Here is a 19,400-nt window from a genome sequence, read left to right as displayed (position 1 = left end):
GGACTTCCAACACAGGTGTTATTATTGAAAGAGGTTTGAGGAGTTAAGCATATTGCCATTTGCTAAGATATTATTTTTCTTTTACCAAGTTCTTGTTTGGGGTCAGTCCTATGTAATTGCACTTTGATCTTACTGTCATTTCATAAATCCTCACACTTTTGTTGTTGGTTTAATAAACAATGTTCACCATTGAAAATATATTCTATAGACTCTTGAGCTCTAAATTCTTTCATGGCAGATCCTATATGAGGCCTGTACTTTAACTTATTTCCTATAAAGCAGGTAATGCCTTAACATGCCCTTGCTGGTGATTATGATAATGCTGTTTAAACATTTGACTCAAAAAGTCAGTTATTTAAAACATATATACTTTGAATTAATTCTAACAATATTAATTTCTCATCTACTTAGCAACATTATTCCTTCAGGGGCAGGGGTGAGGCAGTTTGTTCTGCTTTCTTTGTGGTTTAAGTTCAGAATCTGTTCTGGCAACTGAAGAGTAGGGATGCCTTAAGTTTTGTATTTAATGCTTATTTCTGTTTGATTAGCATTTGCCATAAGGACAGCTGTATATAGACCAGATATACAGACAGGCTTTGCCCCTTTATTAATGATAAAGATCCTTCTTACTCATCCTGTTCATTAATGAAAGCATGCAGATTCTGACTATGAACGCACCTTGATGGATTCCAAATTCCTCTCATTTTCTTGGTTAAGGCCAGTGGCCTTCTTTGCTTGGGCAGTTGCCTCCTGTAGCGCAGCACGGAGGTCAATGAGTTTGGCTTCGTACTCATTTAAAGAATCCCGTATGCTCTTAACAAGTCCATTGTTCCCCACCTGGTGGTTTTCCAGCCAGCTCCTTATCCGATTCAGCACTGTAATACATCACTTTATGTTTTCCACTTCAGAGATGAATACGTTGCAGCTAAGTTATAAAGACTACAGAAGGAGAGTTGAGTTTCTACTCATTTCGTGGTTTTCTTTGAATTTACGCGGGAATGGGAAAAAAGGAAACTAAAATTTATGCAGCACCTGCTCTGCGCATTGCATCCATTGCCTCATTTAATTTTTATGATAATCACATGAAAACAGTAATTATAATTCTCATGTTTCAGATAAGGAAATGGAGGCCCTAAAAAATTAGGTAATGACAGAAGACTGCATGACCAGTCAGCCTTGGGACTTGAACTAGGTCTGCAGAGTATACAGCTCATGCTCCTTCTACTGCCGTCTCCTTGCAGTTAAAAGCTAGGCTAATGTTAAATTTAAACAATACAAATGCTAAAAGAAAACTGCTACTATCTGTATATTAACCACTGATATATCATTTTATTAGAGAATAATACTTGAAATCATATTTACTAGAGTATTTGAAAAAATATGCACCAAACTAATATCTCTGTTTTGAGCTAATGAGGCATTTTGGGTATATAAACCTTTAGATATATTCAGTTAATTTCTACTATACCCTTTTTTTTTTTTTTTGGTAATAGTAGCGCTAATATTAATCTGTGACTCAAAACCCTAATGGTGGTGAGGTGACCATTAAAAAATGACATAGTGAGGAAGTTGGGAGAAGCTGAATGAAAGAAGAATGAAAATGTAGTTAAAATGAAAAAAGGGGTATCAGTATCTAATATCCTAAGAGAAGAACCTGTTTTCTTATGCATTGATGGTAAGACGTTATATTCTGCAACCTCATGATAACTTGGAGGGGCTACTCGTTTTCACTCCATGATGTTCTAACAGCCACAGCCACTGAAATGACAACACCTTCCACCTGGAACTGGACTCGATATTGTACTTTGCGCATTGTATTTAAAACCAGTCAGTTTGGGATCATCCTTACAGAGCTGAGCCTCCCTTTTCTCAGTTTCTGCTTCTCTCAGGTGATTTCCAAAGCTGCGGTCCCGCATCTCCCTTATCATGCGCTCTGCCTCGGCCACCTCTCTGGAAAAATCACTGGAAGGCACGTGGTTTCCTTCTCCATCTGTCCCAGAGATCTGCCTCAGGAGGACTGGAAAACATCAAGCAGTTTATTAGACTGGGGATTCTGGACTCCGGCAGACTATTTTTTTTTAAAGGCAGATATTTTTATGGGAGGGTTCATATTAGTTTTTTAGTATCCCTGCAGGATCTTTTTCATAACGTTGAATTCTTAAAGGAAAAGTCTTTCAGTGTACAGAAAAGGGCGATGGAATCTAAAAACTATTTAATAGGACTGAGTAACTCTTCTTACTGTGCACATTCCTGATGACATTTTTAATCTTTGCATCCAGCTCTTTTGCGCTTTGGGTTGTCTGATCCATGTTGTTATATAATGTTTGTGCTTTTCTGGAGTTTATTTGAACCTGTATGAAAAATACATTGATTAGCAACAAATTAAGTTAATGGGGAAAAATTAACAATATTTTGAAAGCAAAAAACAAAATTAACATTATCGATTTAACACACTACCTTTTCTTGCAAAGTGTCAAATTCACGATTCAGATTACTCAGTTCTTTCTCTAGGCTGTCCATTTTTGAGCCATGATTTGACATGGCAGAACGGTAGTTGAGCAGCTGATTCTGAAAGTAAAATACAAAGTTAATCTCAATTTAGAGTAGAAATTTGGAGTAAGTGCTATCAACTTGGTAAACCTGGTGATGATATGAAAAGATTCATTTAGCAAGACCAATGCTGGTTTCAAGAAAACAATATGGTTCTTTGAAATAGCCTACATGAATAACCTACTTTTCGATGTAAGTCATGACATGGCTTTAAACCAAAAGTAGCAAATTTAAAAATGTGAAAAGACAAGCTACTTTGGTTGAATTAATGGCCTAAAAAATATGGATAAGAACAGAAATCAATGATCTTGAAAATAGGAAAACCACAGAGAAAAATCAATGAAATAAAAAAATAAAATTGATAAACCTCTAGCCAGAATAATCAAGAAAAAATGAGATAATACACAAATTACCAATATCTGAAATGAATGAGAGGGCATCACTACAGATTTTGCAGTCAGTAAATGGTTAATAAGGGAAAATCATGAAAAATTTTATGTCAATATATTTTGTAACTTAGAGGAAATAAAAAAGTTATCTGAAAGGCACGAATTACCAAATATCACTCAAGAAGAACTTTATAATCCAAATAATCCCATATTTATTTTTTAAAAAATTGAATTTATGGTTTATTAAAAAAAAATTGCTTCCAAAAAAACTAAACATAACAAAACCAAAAAATAAAAACCTAGGTGCATATGGTTTCACTGGAAAATTCTTCAAATTAAAGAATGAATAACAACTTTACACAAATCCATTTTTGAGTCTTCTGAATGCAAAATACTAAACTAAAGGCTCTATGAGAAAAATTAGCCCAGAAACATTCAGTAAGTAAGGAATGTTTGCCTAAGTGTTCGTTTTCTGTGTTCACTAGTACTTGCCACCAGTAAAAATGGTATTATGCTAAGCGAAATAAGAAAGAGAAAGACAAATACTGTATGACTTCACTTATATGTGAAATCTAAAAAACAAAACAGAAATGGACTCATAGATACAGAGAACAAACTGGTGGTTGCTAGGGGGACGGATGGTAGGGGGATGGGTGAAAAAGATGAAGGAGATTAAGTGGTATAAACTTCCAGCTATAAAACAAATTAGTCACAGGGAAGTAGCAAACAGCATAGAGGAAATATCAATAAGCCTGTAATAACTGTGGTGACAGAGAGTAACTAGGCATAGTGGTAATCAGTTTATAATGTATATAAATATTGAATCACTATGTTATGCACCTGAAACTAATGTAATATTATACTTCAGTTAAAAACATCTAATTTTTATTTAGATCAGAGAGAAGAGGAAAGCTTTCCTGAGCCTTAAATGGAATCAAATCCTTCTTTCCTGCTTGAGGAATGTTCATTCATGCAGCATCTATTCACCATGCATCTGATCTGGGTGGGCATCATGCTGGACCCATAGGCTATTTACCCTCAAGTCCTTGGTCTGGGTCTCCAAGTGCCCCATCTGCTCCACAGTGCCCGCACTGGCACTCAGGTCCTGCAGCTGAGACTTGATAACGCGGAGCTCGTCAGCCATTGTGGCCAGGTCATTCAAGAGCGTCATCACACAGCTGTCACAATCTGTAGGGGCCACAATCAAAGGCAAGTGTTCTGCAGGCTGGAGCCACAGGAATGCAAACAGAACACAAGGGCTGTACAGCCCAGTTAACATGAACATAGACACCACAGACAAACATCACAATCCTAGATTTCTCAAGGAGGGATGCAGATTCTGTAAAAGGGAGATCTCTCTACAGGAAGCATTTAAAAAAAGAAATGGTGCGGTGGAAACAATAGGTGAAGGTGGTCAAAGGTACAAACTTCCAGTTATAAGATAAATAAGTCCTGGAGATGTAATGTACAGCATGGTGACTATAGCTAACAATACTGTGTTGTATTTAAAAGTTGCTAAGAGAGTAGATCTTAAAAGTTCTTGGCACAAGAAAAAATATGTAGCTGTGTGGTGGTGAATGTTAACTAAACTGATTGTGATAATCATTTTTCAATACATATATGTATACCCACTCATTTTGCTGCATATCTTTAATACAATGTATATGTCAATTATATCTCAAAAATACTGGAAAAAAAAGAAATGGTGATCCTATGTAAGTTGCTGCTTATTTTAATGTGGTAAAAATAATAATAAATAGCTTGTTTATTGAGTGCTTGCTATTTACTAAACATTGTGATAAGAGCTTTACAAAGATTTTTCCAACAACCTGATGAGGTTGATATAGTCATTATGTCCATTTTAGATAGAATGAAACCGAAGCTTGGAGAAGTAAGGTCACTTGCCTAAGGTCATACAGATCTCAGTCGACAGACACTAGACTTAACCTTAAGTAGTCCTCCTCCTACCTCCTCCCACCATTGCCCTCCCAGACTGAAAACTACATGTTCCAGCATAGGGCTCACATATCTTAAGCTAAACCCCACAATTTGGAAAGGAGGGGCATTTTCTTTCCTCACCATCACATTCTTCTCCAGGGCCGCCATCTTTGGGTTCCTGGTTTATGCAGTCTGAAACAAGGAATGACCAAAGAAGATATTGTTACTTAGCTTACTTCTTATCTGCTTTGTGAGTTGGCTTTCAGAAAAGTTAGTTTTGGAAGATTTTAGTTACCGAACTATCTAGCATCACTGGCTCCTCCCCTCTCCCTCCCTTACCTGTGCCATTGCTCAGGGAGTTTTCTCATCTCCCAGCAGTCTTTTATGTATGTATAGTTGTGTTACTTTTATTTTCTCTATTAGACTATAAGTGCCTTACAGCCAGGAAAGATGGGTTTATTTCCTTCATGATATCCCACAGCACCTAGAACAGTTTGTGAGGGACTTGACTTATGTGGATGATTGATTTATCAGTGCAATTTTCTCAACAAGTTTGAGTTTTGACCATCAAGGAATCTGCATATTATTAATTGAAATAGAAAGAATGCAAAAGAGAGAAAGAAAAAAAAGCTCACAGCCACAAATGAGTCTCATGTGTGAGCATTTGCTCCATTTTTGGAAACATATAGTTATCATCCTCATTTCAGGTTGCTAATTTTTGTTATTAGAGAAGGTTTAAAATACATTAGCCTCATGAATAGCTGTGCATGATGTTGAAGCTTCCCCTTGAATTCCTCCAGTAGAACCCATCTCCTTTTAAAACAGTCCTTTTTGTCTTTAAATATTTGACACTTCTTCCTTGGAATGATTTAAAATAAACTTCCCTCTAGCTTCCACTCTTTAATATAAGTTCTATCTCCCAGTCCACATAGAATAAAACCAACCCTTCTCCCTCACATCGGCCTTTCAAATGTGTACTTTCCAAGTCTTCTCTTCACTGTCTTGGTTTGTCAATCCTTCATGTGACATGGTTGCAAGTGCCTTCACAGTGTCACCCTCTTTCTGAACAAACTGAGTTTGTCTATTGTCTTCTAAGGACATTAAGCCCCCTGTGAGGCCTTATGTGAGCAGCCTACCAGGGAACAGCAGACCACCTGGTTTAAGACATTAGAATTCTGTGACAATTGTATGAGGCATCTTAGGGGCCAATTTATTCTCCAGAGCCATAATGAACTTACTGCTGACTAAAACCTCAGTCTTTTTACAACTCCTACTACAAAGCCAGTCTCACTTATCACATACTTAAGGGCTGATTTTTCCCCTCATTCAATTATCGGTCCTCATGCTTATCCCTCACATAATTTTGTCTGATTAGAATTGCTCCATTAGTACGAGCTGTCCAAGCCCTTTTGTATTCTAAATGTCATAGGAGGCATTTGCTATCTTTCCCAACTTTGTGTCATCTGATAACTGGGTGGGCATGCCTTTCATATTTGCATTCAAATCAGTGCAAATTGACATTTACAGGCCAAGAATGAAGCCAAGCCCCAAGACATGACAATAAGCACCTCATTCTAGATTGATAATAATCCATTTACTCTGTGTTCCTTTGGGATTTGACCAGCTTTAATCCACACACCTAGAGTTCTTCACCTGGTCCATAACTATAAGACTTTATCTAAAGGTTTGGCATTGTACTATATAAATGGCATTTTCCTGAGAAATCACATTAATATTCTCTTTCAAATGAGGAAGAGGGTAGTTTTCCTTTTTTACCCAACTTGGTCTTAATGAACCCAACTAATTCCCAGTAACTACCTTTTCCTTGGTATGTACAATCTAACTCAATTACACCACCCACAAACTAGATCATTTATTGCTATTGGAGAAAGAGTACCTCAACTTCTTTAGATATATATACAAAAAAAAGCTGATGTGACAATAACTTTGTGAAAGGGAGATCTTAGCAAAATTATCAAAATAGGGTCTGAGGTTATTTTAGCTATAATTAGTTGAGTTTTAAAAACAATTTACTTAGGGAAAAAAAGAAAAAAATCCTACTTGAAGGAAGTTATTCACCAAAGGCGAAAATACTGCCTAAGCGTTCCACAAGTTGTCAAAATAACGGGACAATTTGTTAGCTGGAATTCTGTATTATGCTTCCTGAAAATGTTTATTTGGTTTCTTCACCTGCTATTTTATAGTAGTCTGATAAATGCAGGTTAACAGAGGTGTGGGTTGATCTTACCTCCAGTCAGGGGGTCACAACTGCCCAACAGACCATTGCTGTTACAATTGCACGGTTGGCAGCTACCTCCAAATTTCTGGGGATTCCCAAAATATCCTGGTGCACACCTATACAAAATACAGAAGAGAGGAGAATTTCGCAGTGACAGACCCGCTCTCTCTGAGCACCAGTGCCCATTCGGCTGCGCACAGGGGCACCAGGGACTTACAGGGAGACATTGTTGGAATGAGGGCCCAGATGAGACTTGCTCTGTACAGAAGTGTGGGTGGTATGCATTTTCCTTGTTGAGCACTCCCCGATCCCAGTGCGATGGATGCAGAGCCACCATAACTGTGACGTCATCAAACTAAATAACAGAGGTCGCTCTGCCCAGAGGATTCCCTGAAACTCCACCCCACCCCACCCCAACTCGGGGCCCTACTCAAGCCACATCTAGGTATATCCTCAGCAAGTCAGGTGCTCCTTGCTGAGCAGCGCCTAGACTCACACTGTAGGCAGCTGGCCTCGGTTTCTAGTGGGGCCTTTTATAATGTGCTTATAATAAAGCTTCACTTTTTGTGATCAGTCTCATAATCTACATAACAAACAATGCCACTAAAATATCTGTGATTTTATACCTGAAACTTACTGAATTTCATAACCAATGTCACCATTAAAAAAAAATAAATTAAAAAAATCTGTGTTTTTGCATAAAATCTTGTATTTTTAAAAAATAAAAGTTTAAGAGAGCTAGCTTGTCCTGTGCTAACAGTCAAAACAAAAGATCTATGTTTTAAATAGATCTATGAAGCAGACTGTTTTCTGCTTCATTATTTGTAAAGAATCATAAGGAGGATTGAATGAGGGCGTCTCTCCCAGGTGGGAGTCCCACAGCTTTTCAATCACAGAGCCTGGAAGATCTTCCCACACCCTGTTCTCCACCCCACCCATCCTTCCTGTCTCAGTATAGTGGACCTTCCATCCCTCACTCTTCAAAGATGGTTGGATGTCCCTCCTATTGCAGCCTGACTTAGCCCAGTTATGTTCTCTCACTATTTTAACAGTTCATTTGTATGTATGTCCGCTACGAGGCTATAAAAACCCTTGAAGGCAGAATCTGTGTTCTGGTTGCTAGTGGGTCTCTAGTGCTTAGCACACTGCCAGGCATATACTGGCATCTCCATACATTTTTCATTAAAGGAAAGAACTAAATAATAGATGTGAGGGAAGTGTGGGCAATGTTCCTTTTGCTGAAGTGGAAAATGGAAGAATCTTAAATTGCTACTCTTTACTATAGGATAGTTCCAGACGCTCAGCATTTCCCACGATAAGGCTGTCCCCGCTCCCACCCATGGCCGGCATCCTCTATGCCCTTGGGCTTTCTTCCATTATTCTCCTGAACCGACCCACCTTCCACCATCACCTTGCACCTTTCACTGGGTTCTAGTCATCCCTTCAACTTATGTAGGTCCCATTTTGTCCATAAAAGGTTTCAGATTACCCAGTCTGGAGTGTCCCTGTCTTACTATGAAATCCAATTGAATTATTATACATTTTTTTGAAATTTGGTTAAATTTTCTAAAGTTTAACCAACATGAAGATTTGACTGTAAGAAATAAAAACCATAAAAGCGCTAAAAGAAAATATGCATACATATTTATATTGCCTTTCTAACTACGACACTAATGGCTGACATCCTAAAGGATAAAAGAATAGATACAAATACAAAAACTTAAGTGCTTCATATCCAGAATTGACAAAAACAAAATGAAAAAACATACAAACAGAAAATGAACTGAGATGAATATTCGCAACGAATATTTATAGTATGGTTGATTTCCTCTAAAAAATGTACAAATCAATGAAAAAAAAAATAGAACAATCCACTAGAAAATACGGGTAAAAGACCTGGAGAGCAATTCAAAAAAATAAGATTTACAAATGGTAAATAAGCACATGAAAAAAAATCTAATCTATTAAATTAAGAAATGTAAATTAAAAGGATATACAACATTTTCCTATCAAACTGGCAAATATTTTTTTAAATGATCATTTTTTACTGTCCACCCTGGGCAGGCAGCTGCTCTTTCACTGTCAACAGCAATGTAAACAGATACAACTTTTCTGAAGGGCAATTTTGCAAAATGTTTCAAAAGCCTGCAAAATGTACCATCCTTTGACCCAAGGGATCCACTTCTATAAGTATATCTTAAAGATTAATGTACACAAATGTTTAGCTAACAGGATTTACTTTGGGTTCTGCTTTCAATGGAAAACAGTAAAACTTTCTCCAAGACCAAGAGCAGGGGCTGTGGAATTTCAAGTGGAACTTCTTGGTCCTGACATGATGTTACCAATGAATACTTACTGATATGGAAAGATATTGCTAACATACTATTAGGTAAGAAGACAGGAAGTAAAATAGGAATCCACTTTTGTTTTTAAGAAAAAGTCTGTGAACATAGAAATGATCTGTAAGAACACACAAGCTTTTAACCATGGTTTTCTGTGGGCAAAATGACTATGAAGAGGACTGCAGGCGGGCAGGCATGGGGCTACACAGGGGGTCGTAGGCCTCCTTAGTTCTTCACTCACCTACATTCCATCATTTTTTAGTAAATATGTACTGATTTTATGATAAAGTCATTTTAAATTTAAAAAAATGTTGTCCATATGATTCATCTGTTATACTTTTACTTTTCCAAATATGTGTGTGCTGCCTTCTCAATTAGATTGTAAGTACCTTCTATAGCCTTCACAATACTTGGCAGTGCCCTATGCATAGTAGCTAATCACAAAGTATTGTGTGGGGACTGAAGGGGTATGTATGTGTGTGTGTCTGTGTGTGTGTAGGAATGTCTATGTGTGTGTGTAGAAATATGTACAGTTGTATATGTGTGTAAGGCCAGCGGGGATGTGTGTGGGGTAGGGGTGCTTAGAGGCATGTATGTGTGGGGGTAGGAGTATGTAGGGATGAATTTAGACGAAGGCAGGGGCACACAGGGATATATATGGGGAAGAGGAATTAAGGATAGGAAGGGAAAGTGGGATATAGGGATGTGAAGGGGAAGGAAAACACTGGAGTGTGCATGGGGGGAGGGGTATACAGGGCTGTATGTCAGGGAATATATAGGGCTATGACATATTAGACCTTATTCTCAAATTTCTGAAACGTACAAAACAGGAGAGAGAAAGAAGTTAATGATTTATTAAATGCGCAATCTTATATTTTCCCCAAGCAATGTTTTTCCAGCCTCAGTGTAACCAGCAGCCCCACCCCATCTCTGAGGAGACCGGGCAGAGCCCGCAGCCCTGGAGCCTGCAGCAGCCTGCCTGCAGAGCCCACCCTCACCTGCAGGATGGGTGGTGAGGAGGCGAAGTGAGGGAGGGGCAGCACCCACCTTTCGCACTGCGCTCCTGTGTATCCGGGTTTGCAGGAGCACTGCATGTTTCCCCCAGTCACAACACAGCCGGTTGCAAAACTTGAAGGAAGACAGAACAAAGCCACAGTGAAAACATACCTCAGCAGGCTTTATGCTCATTATTTTTTGCCACAAAGAACTGACTCGCATTAAGTGAACACAGAAACCAAGAATCTGGTTACATTTTGTGTAGAGAGAATTTTGCCCATTGAGACTTGCAGACATATGATGAATAATTATCAGCTGATATTGGGCAAAGTTTTGGGAATAAAGACTAAAGGCATTTATTTTTGTTTTATTTTTGGCCTGGAGAAATACATTCCTTCCCATAAGACAGAGCAGAGTAACTCATTTTGGAAGAGATGATTACAACAGCATTTTTTCCAGGAATAACAAAGAAGGAATAAAACAAGTCTAGGCAGAAAAAAAGAACAGAGAGTTATGATTCTTTAAGAAAATTTTCTCCTTGTTTATTCTAGTTCTTTTATATTGGCACATTGCCTTCCGAGAAGAAAAGGTGGTAGAGGGTCCCGGCCCTCAGAAACCCAGAGGAAATAAGGCACAAAGCATGGTTGCCACCTAGGTATTTCTGTGGGCACAGTCATTGGTGATTTTTACATTTTTCAAATCAAGCTGTGGAATGTTAATTCCCTTCCTTTTAGTTCTAAACTGCTTTTTTTTTTTTTTTTAAAGCCCTGTTGCCTTGCGAAATGTCTATGTCTGTGCTTTGAATATCACACTAACAAATCTGAGGGGAACTAATTCCATTTATCATTTGCTGGTAAGAGGATTCTCAGTTTGAGAAGCTTCTCCTGGCCTCTTAGGTGAATACGGAGTTATAGCTCTAGAGGGACAGTCAGGAATTTATCAGCAGTATTAATATTGCAGGAAGGAGATTTAGATAAAAATAGGGTTTTATTGATAAATCTGAGGAACTGCATGTTACATCAACTGCATGGAAGCTAGAAGCACACATGATGTTAACAATATGCTTTTCCACCAAAGAAAAAAGCTTATCTCAAGCACCCTATGGAAATCTCACTGCTTTCTACTCTCTGTAGCTTCTGTTCAAACAAGTCTGGGCTGGTGTTAAGTGATAGATCTCTTTACAAATAAAGCCGCAGGACTGGGCAGGTTTAAGGAATATCAAATACATAGATGGCAAAGCAGGGTAAACATTTCAAATCTGCATCTCCAGAAAAGAACATTTGGGCCAGTTTAAGACTTGGCCGATTCTCTGCTATTTGGCTGATATTAATCAGCCTTGTGGTCCACATTCGTTCCAGAGTCTGTGCACGACTGATATTTTATCAGTATCTTCCTGATTTTCTTGCTTCACTTAGTTACTTGTTCTATTTTGCTTGGCCCCACAGTGAACATGTCATGATGAACAAGAATATGACAAAGTGCCAAGCCCAAATGGAACATGGCTCACCATGAAAAGAAAATGGCAGCTTTCCACCTACGGAATCTGTTGGCCACACTGGAGTCTGAGTGACAACACAGACAACATCACTCTGCAGCTCAGAACCGTTCTGTGGCTTCCATCTCATGAGAGTAAAATCCAAATGCCTAACTACAGTATGCAAGGTACTACAGGATCTGAACCCTGCCCTTCCAGCCTCAACTCCTGGCACTCTCTCCCACACTGTAGTCACTCTGGCCTTCTTACTGTTCATGAACGCATCATCACAGATACTTTTCTTCTGATTTTTCCTTGCCTGGGACCCACATTGTTAAGATATTGCCATGGCTTACTTCATCTCATCATTCATCGGTCCCAGCTCGACAACCTCAGAAAACCCTCTTACCATCCTCTCTAAAGGATCTACTCACTACCTATCATTTAACCCTTTAACCACTTGCATAACTCATCTCTATCTGAAAGTATACTTCTTATTTGTACACATATTTATTGAGTGTGACAACTCCCCCTGTTCATATTCTCCAGGTAAAACTTCATGAAATCAAAGTCTTTGCCCATCTTCTTTACTGCAGTTTCCCCAGTATCCAGAGAGGGCTAAGTCTTGTAATGGGTGCTCAATAAGTAATTGTTTAGTCATTGAATGAATAGCGAAACAAAAGAGGAAAAGGAAAAACCCAAATTGGACACCTTGGAAAGACCATTTTTATTTGCTTTGTATTTTTTACTTGTTCTTTTTAAAATATAACTGCTTTATTGAGATAGAATTCATAGACCATACCATTCATCTATTTAAAGTGTGCAATTCAATGGCTTTTAGTATACTCACAAATTTAGAATATTTTCATCACCCCAAAAAGAAATCCCATACACTTTAAGCAGTCATTTTCCATGTCCCTGCCCCTTCCCCCAGTCCTAGGCTACCATCAAATGATTTCCCGTCTCTGTAGATTATTTTCAAGCTTCCACAGTACCTGTTTGAATGAGGACATAAGCAGACGCTACAGGATCCCTGTATGGCGTTCCCATAGTAACCCTCTTTGCAGCGCTCACAGTGTTCCCCAGCAGTGTTATGTTGGCAATTCTTGGGACAAATAAACAGTACAATTAATAGCAGCCAATTACATTTATTACTATTGAGATCATTGTCATCTTAATTACTCACACAATTATAACTAAGTTCTCTGACTCTGCATAATGATATCAGTTCTGCTAACCATTTATTTTTCCTGTCCATTCCTTGTGTTGGTGCTAGAAAAAAGTGTAAGTGTTCCTCCATGAGCTATTTGGTAGTTCATTCTGGGAAGCATGATGAAGTAGAGAGAGGGACCTGCTGGGTTCAAACCCCATTCTAACATTCATAGTTGTGGAACCTTGAGCAAGATTCTTCAACTTTCAGTATCTTCCTTTTGATGCCTCAGTGTTTTTATAAATCAGCTTTATTGGTGTATGATTTATGTACAATTCTAATTTTCTTAAAATATAAAGTTGGAATAATACTCACTTTCCAAGATTGGTGAGAGAATTTTAAAAAGTCTAATAGGACCTCAGCAAATGTAAATCCCTTCCCTCTTCCCCTTAGAATTGCTTCTATAAAAATTAACTTATTTGACTTCACAATTTACTTAAAATAAAATACTGAAGAGCAATAAAATTGAAATAAGTTTTTAACACATGGCATTTGTTAAAACATCAAAAAGTTGCATCATAGATGAAGAAAGCACTCAACTTAATTTCAGTCTCTCAAAGAAGCAAGATATTAATTTTATCTAAGCCTGTGTTTATGTGAATCTAATTACTTTGATGTAAAAGTCAAAATCTAATGAACATTGTTCTTCAGTAAAGATGACACAACCTTGCAACTGAGCGGTCTACTGAGACAAGCCAAGCAGGTTATGTTGAATTTGTTCTCTTTGTAGAATTTTTAGCTCCATATAAACTTCCTTGGGCTTGCTCCAGTAATAAAGATCTAAGTGCACAACAATAGTCAGGCAAACATTTCTTACTGTGGGCATTTGATAATTCAGGGATGCTTTGTATTAACTATATGGCCCAGAATAAGAACAATTTTAAAAATTTGCTTATATACATTACCTCTGTAAGTAGAGGTAGTGCTTGAATAGGAAGTGTTAATGAATGTTAAGTTTTTAAGTAATATCTGGAACTAGGTTGGGAAAAACAATATGTACCTATATCCTAAGTGACTGGTACCGCTCTGAATGGCAGAGACTGTCTTTCAACAGTAAATGTCATCCATTCGTTCAGCTTAAATAGATTTATCCTTCATGAACCTTTGAACAACAGATTTACACAATCCACTAAGATGTTAACATATCTCTTCACATTTTTTTCCAGATATAAAATAGTGCTATAAACTCAAAGCATTAGCAAGTATATCAGAAAACTACGTAGGTCTTTAAAGTAGAAATGCTCACACATTGATGTTTGATCATCACCAGGAAGGTCACCCCTGTCCTGAATCCTCTTGCCTTCCCAAAATGTGACTGCCCTGTGGGTTTTCTCTATAGTTCTGGATACTGGTTACAAATCCACACTGCAGTGTATCAGATCCCTCGGTCTCCCAGGGATGTCAGGAGAGGTACTGATGACTTCCTCCATCTCTGCTTTGCCTGGCACCCTTGACTCTCTCAGAAAACATTCATTCTTTTAAACTAATTAAATTCCTTTCTTTTATAACTCAAAATGATAATTTTAAAAAACCACATGCCTGATTAGATATATTTTAGTTCTATGCCTACTTATTACTGAGTTGAGAACATTAAAGAGGCAAGAACATGGAGAAACAAGAATTGCAGTGGGGCCATCTGTATCCTACTGAAAACATTGAATAACGGTCCTCCACAGGTGTGAGGGGAGAGGATCGTTGAGGGGGATCAGAACCTGTGTTGCTTGATAAAGTCTTATAAGAATGTCTGAAACACCCTCACCCTCAGTTGACAGCATCTACCCTAGAAGCTGTCTTCATCAGTCCTGCTAATCTGAGGTATCTGCCTATCAAATTTCCTTGTGTTTTATTGTGAATAAATAAACAAGTGAATGAATCCACATCCACATCCACATCCACATCCACATCCACTCCTATATTATGTACTCTCTTAGCTCCATTTAACACCAAACATCTACTGGGCATTTACGCTATGCCCAACTATACTAGGTACAGGGATGTGAAGATGGATCGGTACCTGACTCTGCTAGATACAACCCTGCGAATAAACCATATTTGATGCAATGTGATGACAAAGCTGTACCAATATCCCAGAAGAGTAAGAAGAACCTCAAGAAAGGGCTTCTGGAGGCTATGATGCCTCCTGCATGAAAAATAGAAAGAGAGGAAATAGCTGAGTAGAGACATGAGGAAAGGGCATCCTGGGCACAGGGAACAGTGTCTACAGATCTTCAGTCTTGCAACAGTGTAGCAGCACATGTAGGTGACATGAAGCAATTGGTATTCTGGAGGCTGAAGTGCAAGGAGGAAGGATACAGCTAGAAAGGTAGCGGGGCAGATCGAGGGGGATGTGAGGCTGGCTGTGAGCTTCAGGGGACCCTTGCATCAGCTGTGAGTTTCACATAACTCATTCTGTAGGCAGGAGGGAAGATGGGCTCCAGTGGTAGGGAATAAAAAGAAGAAAAACTGAAGAAAAAGGATAAAAAGGGAAAGGGGAAGGGATGTGGGAACAAAGAGGAACATGAGGGTGACTGAGATAGTAGAAGGCAAGGAAATGAAGGGCAAGGAGGAAATGGGATGGGGAAGAGAGAGACAGTGGGCAAGAAGAGGGAGAGGTAGGGCCTCAGTGCAGAGAAGGGAGCCCCTCATCACCACAGGTCCCACCAGCCAATGGCACCCACAAACCACATCAGCTCTTCTCAACTGGACACAAACTCCTTTATTGGCAAGGTGTTGGGCTACTTTCTTTTCAAACTTCAAAGTTTATACTTAAAAGCCATGGAGATTTGCACACGTGTGAAATCCCAGATTCTAGATATTGACTTTGGACCTTGAGAGGTGGAGGCCTGTGTGCAGAAGAATCAGCCCATTTGATAGTGAAAGGCAGTTGGTTTCCTCGTTACTGTTCTTTAAGAAAGAGGGCTGCATCCTGGGCTCCCACGCAATGGCCACATTGGAGAGCAGTGTCAGCACTCCGCGCCTGCAGTTAAGTGAGTGCAGACATGGGCTCCATGCCTGTGTGTGTGAACATGTGTGTGCATGCATGTGTGCACGCACACATTCCCCACTAGACAGTGAGCCTTGTGAGAGTGGGAATTATATCTAACATTTTTCACCCCAGCACTTGGCTCAGTCCCTCCCACAATAGCAAATCCTCAGTACGGGTTTCCTGAATGAAACATTTCTAGAGGCCACAGGGGGCCTTAGAGAAAAGCTATAGAGAAAGGAAATGGGAATGAAAATTTTCTTGTTTGGTTAAAACGTGATTATAACTCATTAGTGACCCTTTCACCGAGTGATTGGACTACAGAGGAAATTCCCTTTTCTCTTCAGATTTTAAAAATTAGACTCATTATTTGGCGCTGGTTCAGTGAGAAGATAAATACATTTCGTTAAAACATCTACCTGTGTGTTACACACAACATACGTTATCAAACAAACCATTATATACGGATATGTATGAACTAAAAATGATATTTCCCAATATCTTTTATTCTTTTTGAACGTACAAGGTGAAAATCTTACAAAATATTCTATCAGGCTATTTACAACAAATTCCTGTCCTGGCCTGCCCTATCTTGCAGAGGAAGCAGTTCCCTGGGACATGTTGAATTGGCTTAATAAGGTCTAGGAACTCAAATAGTTGCAACACACTCTCATTGCACTACACAATGAAAAGGAAATCCATGCCAGAAGAAAGTATTTCCAAACAGACCCCTAAGTTGGGTCTCTGTGTTTCTGGGGGTACCAACACGCTCTTCTTTCCTTAGAACTGTCCATTCTCCTAACTGGGGAGGTCCTGGCTCCTGGGGAAAGAAACTCTAATGAAAGGGAAAAAGTCAGCAGAATGAAATCCTCTGCTTCAGGATGCAAAGACAAAATTTCCTGAGGATCTAATTTTCTATGGAAGAATTTTCTAAAATATTCTATAAGATTGTTTCCGGTGGATAATACAGCAAGGACTCTGCTTACCTGTCTTCCCATGTAGACCCACTTTGTCTTGGCAGCCATAGAGGGTTTGTGTTTGACTGATTGAGTGCACACATGAAGCCTTTCTGAGCACGTTTTCTCCTCCAATGCTGTTTTGAGCCCATCTGACAGCAACAAAACTCCCTTCCCACAATTTCCTGCCACCCTAATGAAATTGGAGCCCAGAGTTATGGCTCCGATTTATTATATCCTGGCAAGAGTTAAGTCTCAGGATTCGCCCATTAATATTGTTTAATGAAGCAGAGATTTAGAAGCTAAGGTGTAAATTAATTGTTTAGATAGGTGTTCTCCTCTGATGGCCCATGTTAAAATGAAGGAAAAGCGAAGTATAAAGTAATTCAGCCTAATAACACTGGAGCCTCCTGCATTCACACAGCAACCTCTATTTAGGGTTTGGTAGGAGATGTGACATTTGACATCTCAGGGCCTAGCAGAGGGGGCAGTAGGGAGATACACATTGCCCACAGGTAGCATTAGAACATCAATTTACTCACAATACAGATTCCCGAGCCATCCTGGCATCGATTTGAATGTCCATTGCAATTGCAGGGAACACACCGTCCGGTATATAGACCTCTGTTATCCCAATAGTATCCAGGGCTACAACCCTATTTTTCAAACAAAGTGTTTAGTCAATACAAAGAAAGAAAATTATTATCCAAAGAACGTGACAATTCTGACTGTCAAGCCCTTGCTTTATCTTCTTTCCTTTGGTCTGTGTGCGAATTTCTACTTTCAAACACTAGCCAGGTCCACTTGCTTTTTGTTTTTGGTCAGGTTCTATTTTGTTTCCACGCCACAGTGGGAGTATATGTGTTTGTGCCTGAGTGGGAGTCATATGGTGGGGAAGCCAGAGAGAGGGAAACGTGGAAGGCAGGTGCAGAAGGGGCTTCCTCTCCTTCTTACTCCAGTTGTTTTGGGGCAAGTGCAGGTGTGGAGAACTGAAAGAGCAAAAGGGATCAGGACCCCAATCCTTAGTGAGGAGGACCTCTAAGCAAATCCCTCCAAGTTCAAGTTCTCTTTAGTAGCCATTCCCTGTCAAAGTATGGATATGGGCTTTTTGGGGAGTCTTCATTGGGATCTACGCAATCATGGCAGGATTGTGGAATCATTTCACTGCCACTCATCAGACTATGACCAAATCTGGGAGGGCCGGGGAGAGGAACATGCTTGCATTCTTATACAAAACTTTTCAGGGATGTTTGGTTCTGACCGAGCATTAAAAGACCCAGTTCCAGTAAATTTCCCGTGTGGTCTTCTCTTGTTCAATATCACTTTGATTATTTCTATCCCTAGTATATTGTCTCTTTCCAGTGTAACACAAATTATTATTTTTCATATGGAAGAAAGAATTACATTTTTTATGAACTAATATATTTTTAAAGGATTCTAGTTAAGAACACCTCCGAAAGAAAAAAACAATTATTCTTATACCAGCCACTAAAAATTATTTAGATTCCTGCCTTTAGAAAGAATTGTAGACATTTTCATTACTTTGGCAGAGTGAATCGGTCAGTGCACTGATTAAAATCAGATGTTGCCCCTCGTGTCCTTCACTCATCTTTTATTTGCCCCATTTTTAAAGCACCAGAAAAATTAATATTTCAAGATAAAAAATCTTTTATCTAATCCTCTTTAAACAGCACATATGTCTGTAAGACTCCGAAACTATAGTGAGGGAAAACCCTGACCTGGCCATTCTGACTCATCCATGGCCATGAAAGTTTCTACCTGGTAAAGCGGGGAAGAAGAAGAAGCCAACATGAGAAGGTTGGAGAAAAAAGCCTCCTGTACACCCCAGAGTGGAATCTTCCAGGTGCTGCTAGGAGCTTCTTTCAAAATTATCAGTGACTACAAATCGTATACAATAACAAGACTATAGTTTCCAATACATTTTTCCTTTTAGCTATTAGAAACCGTGTTTAGGCAAAATAACATATTGCAAAAAATTAGATTACTTTATGTGTTATATGAATAGGCTTGTCTAAAGGAGAATCGAAGTATGAAAAGAATGTTCTTTAGCTGAAAGCATAACTGAGGGAATCATTTGAATGAAATTCAGCCAGTGATGGTATGATATCTACAAATGAATAACCTCTGCTAATAAGTGGTATGTACCTTCTAATTATCACCATAAATCACATTACCTGCTTATAAAATGACCGTATTTGGTAAAGAACAAATTATTCAAATAAATAAGTATAACTAGTTCATTCGTGACAACATACCAAAGTAAAAGCTTTAATTAAACATGGTTTGGGGGGAGGATAGTCTA

The 19,400-nt window shown here is 38.8% G+C and overlaps 1 protein-coding gene across 5 annotated transcripts in view; it reads right to left on the bottom strand.

Moving 5' to 3' along the window:
- Nucleotides 1-19,400, bottom strand: part of LAMA3 (laminin subunit alpha 3) — a 234,359-nt gene that overhangs the window by 39,602 nt on the left and 175,357 nt on the right. For all 5 annotated transcript variants that reach the window (XM_016166528.2, XM_016166610.2, XM_016166449.2 and 2 more), the window contains 10 exons: nucleotides 17,620-17,733; nucleotides 12,924-13,033; nucleotides 10,506-10,586; nucleotides 7,126-7,232; nucleotides 5,019-5,069; nucleotides 3,976-4,127; nucleotides 2,458-2,568; nucleotides 2,240-2,351; nucleotides 1,850-2,017; nucleotides 679-875 (listed from right to left, as the gene is read on the bottom strand). In XM_016166528.2, the coding sequence (XP_016022014.2) occupies nucleotides 679-875; nucleotides 1,850-2,017; nucleotides 2,240-2,351; nucleotides 2,458-2,568; nucleotides 3,976-4,127; nucleotides 5,019-5,069; nucleotides 7,126-7,232; nucleotides 10,506-10,586; nucleotides 12,924-13,033; nucleotides 17,620-17,733 (1,203 nt within the window). The remainder of the gene's footprint in view (nucleotides 1-678; nucleotides 876-1,849; nucleotides 2,018-2,239; nucleotides 2,352-2,457; nucleotides 2,569-3,975; nucleotides 4,128-5,018; nucleotides 5,070-7,125; nucleotides 7,233-10,505; nucleotides 10,587-12,923; nucleotides 13,034-17,619; nucleotides 17,734-19,400) is intronic.

Source organism: Rousettus aegyptiacus, unplaced genomic scaffold (assembly GCF_014176215.1).
Source record: "Rousettus aegyptiacus isolate mRouAeg1 unplaced genomic scaffold, mRouAeg1.p scaffold_m13_p_12, whole genome shotgun sequence".
Taxonomy (NCBI): Eukaryota; Metazoa; Chordata; class Mammalia; order Chiroptera; family Pteropodidae; genus Rousettus; species Rousettus aegyptiacus.
Note: the sequence above shows the minus strand (reverse complement) of the source record. Positions and strands in the feature narration are given on the sequence as shown.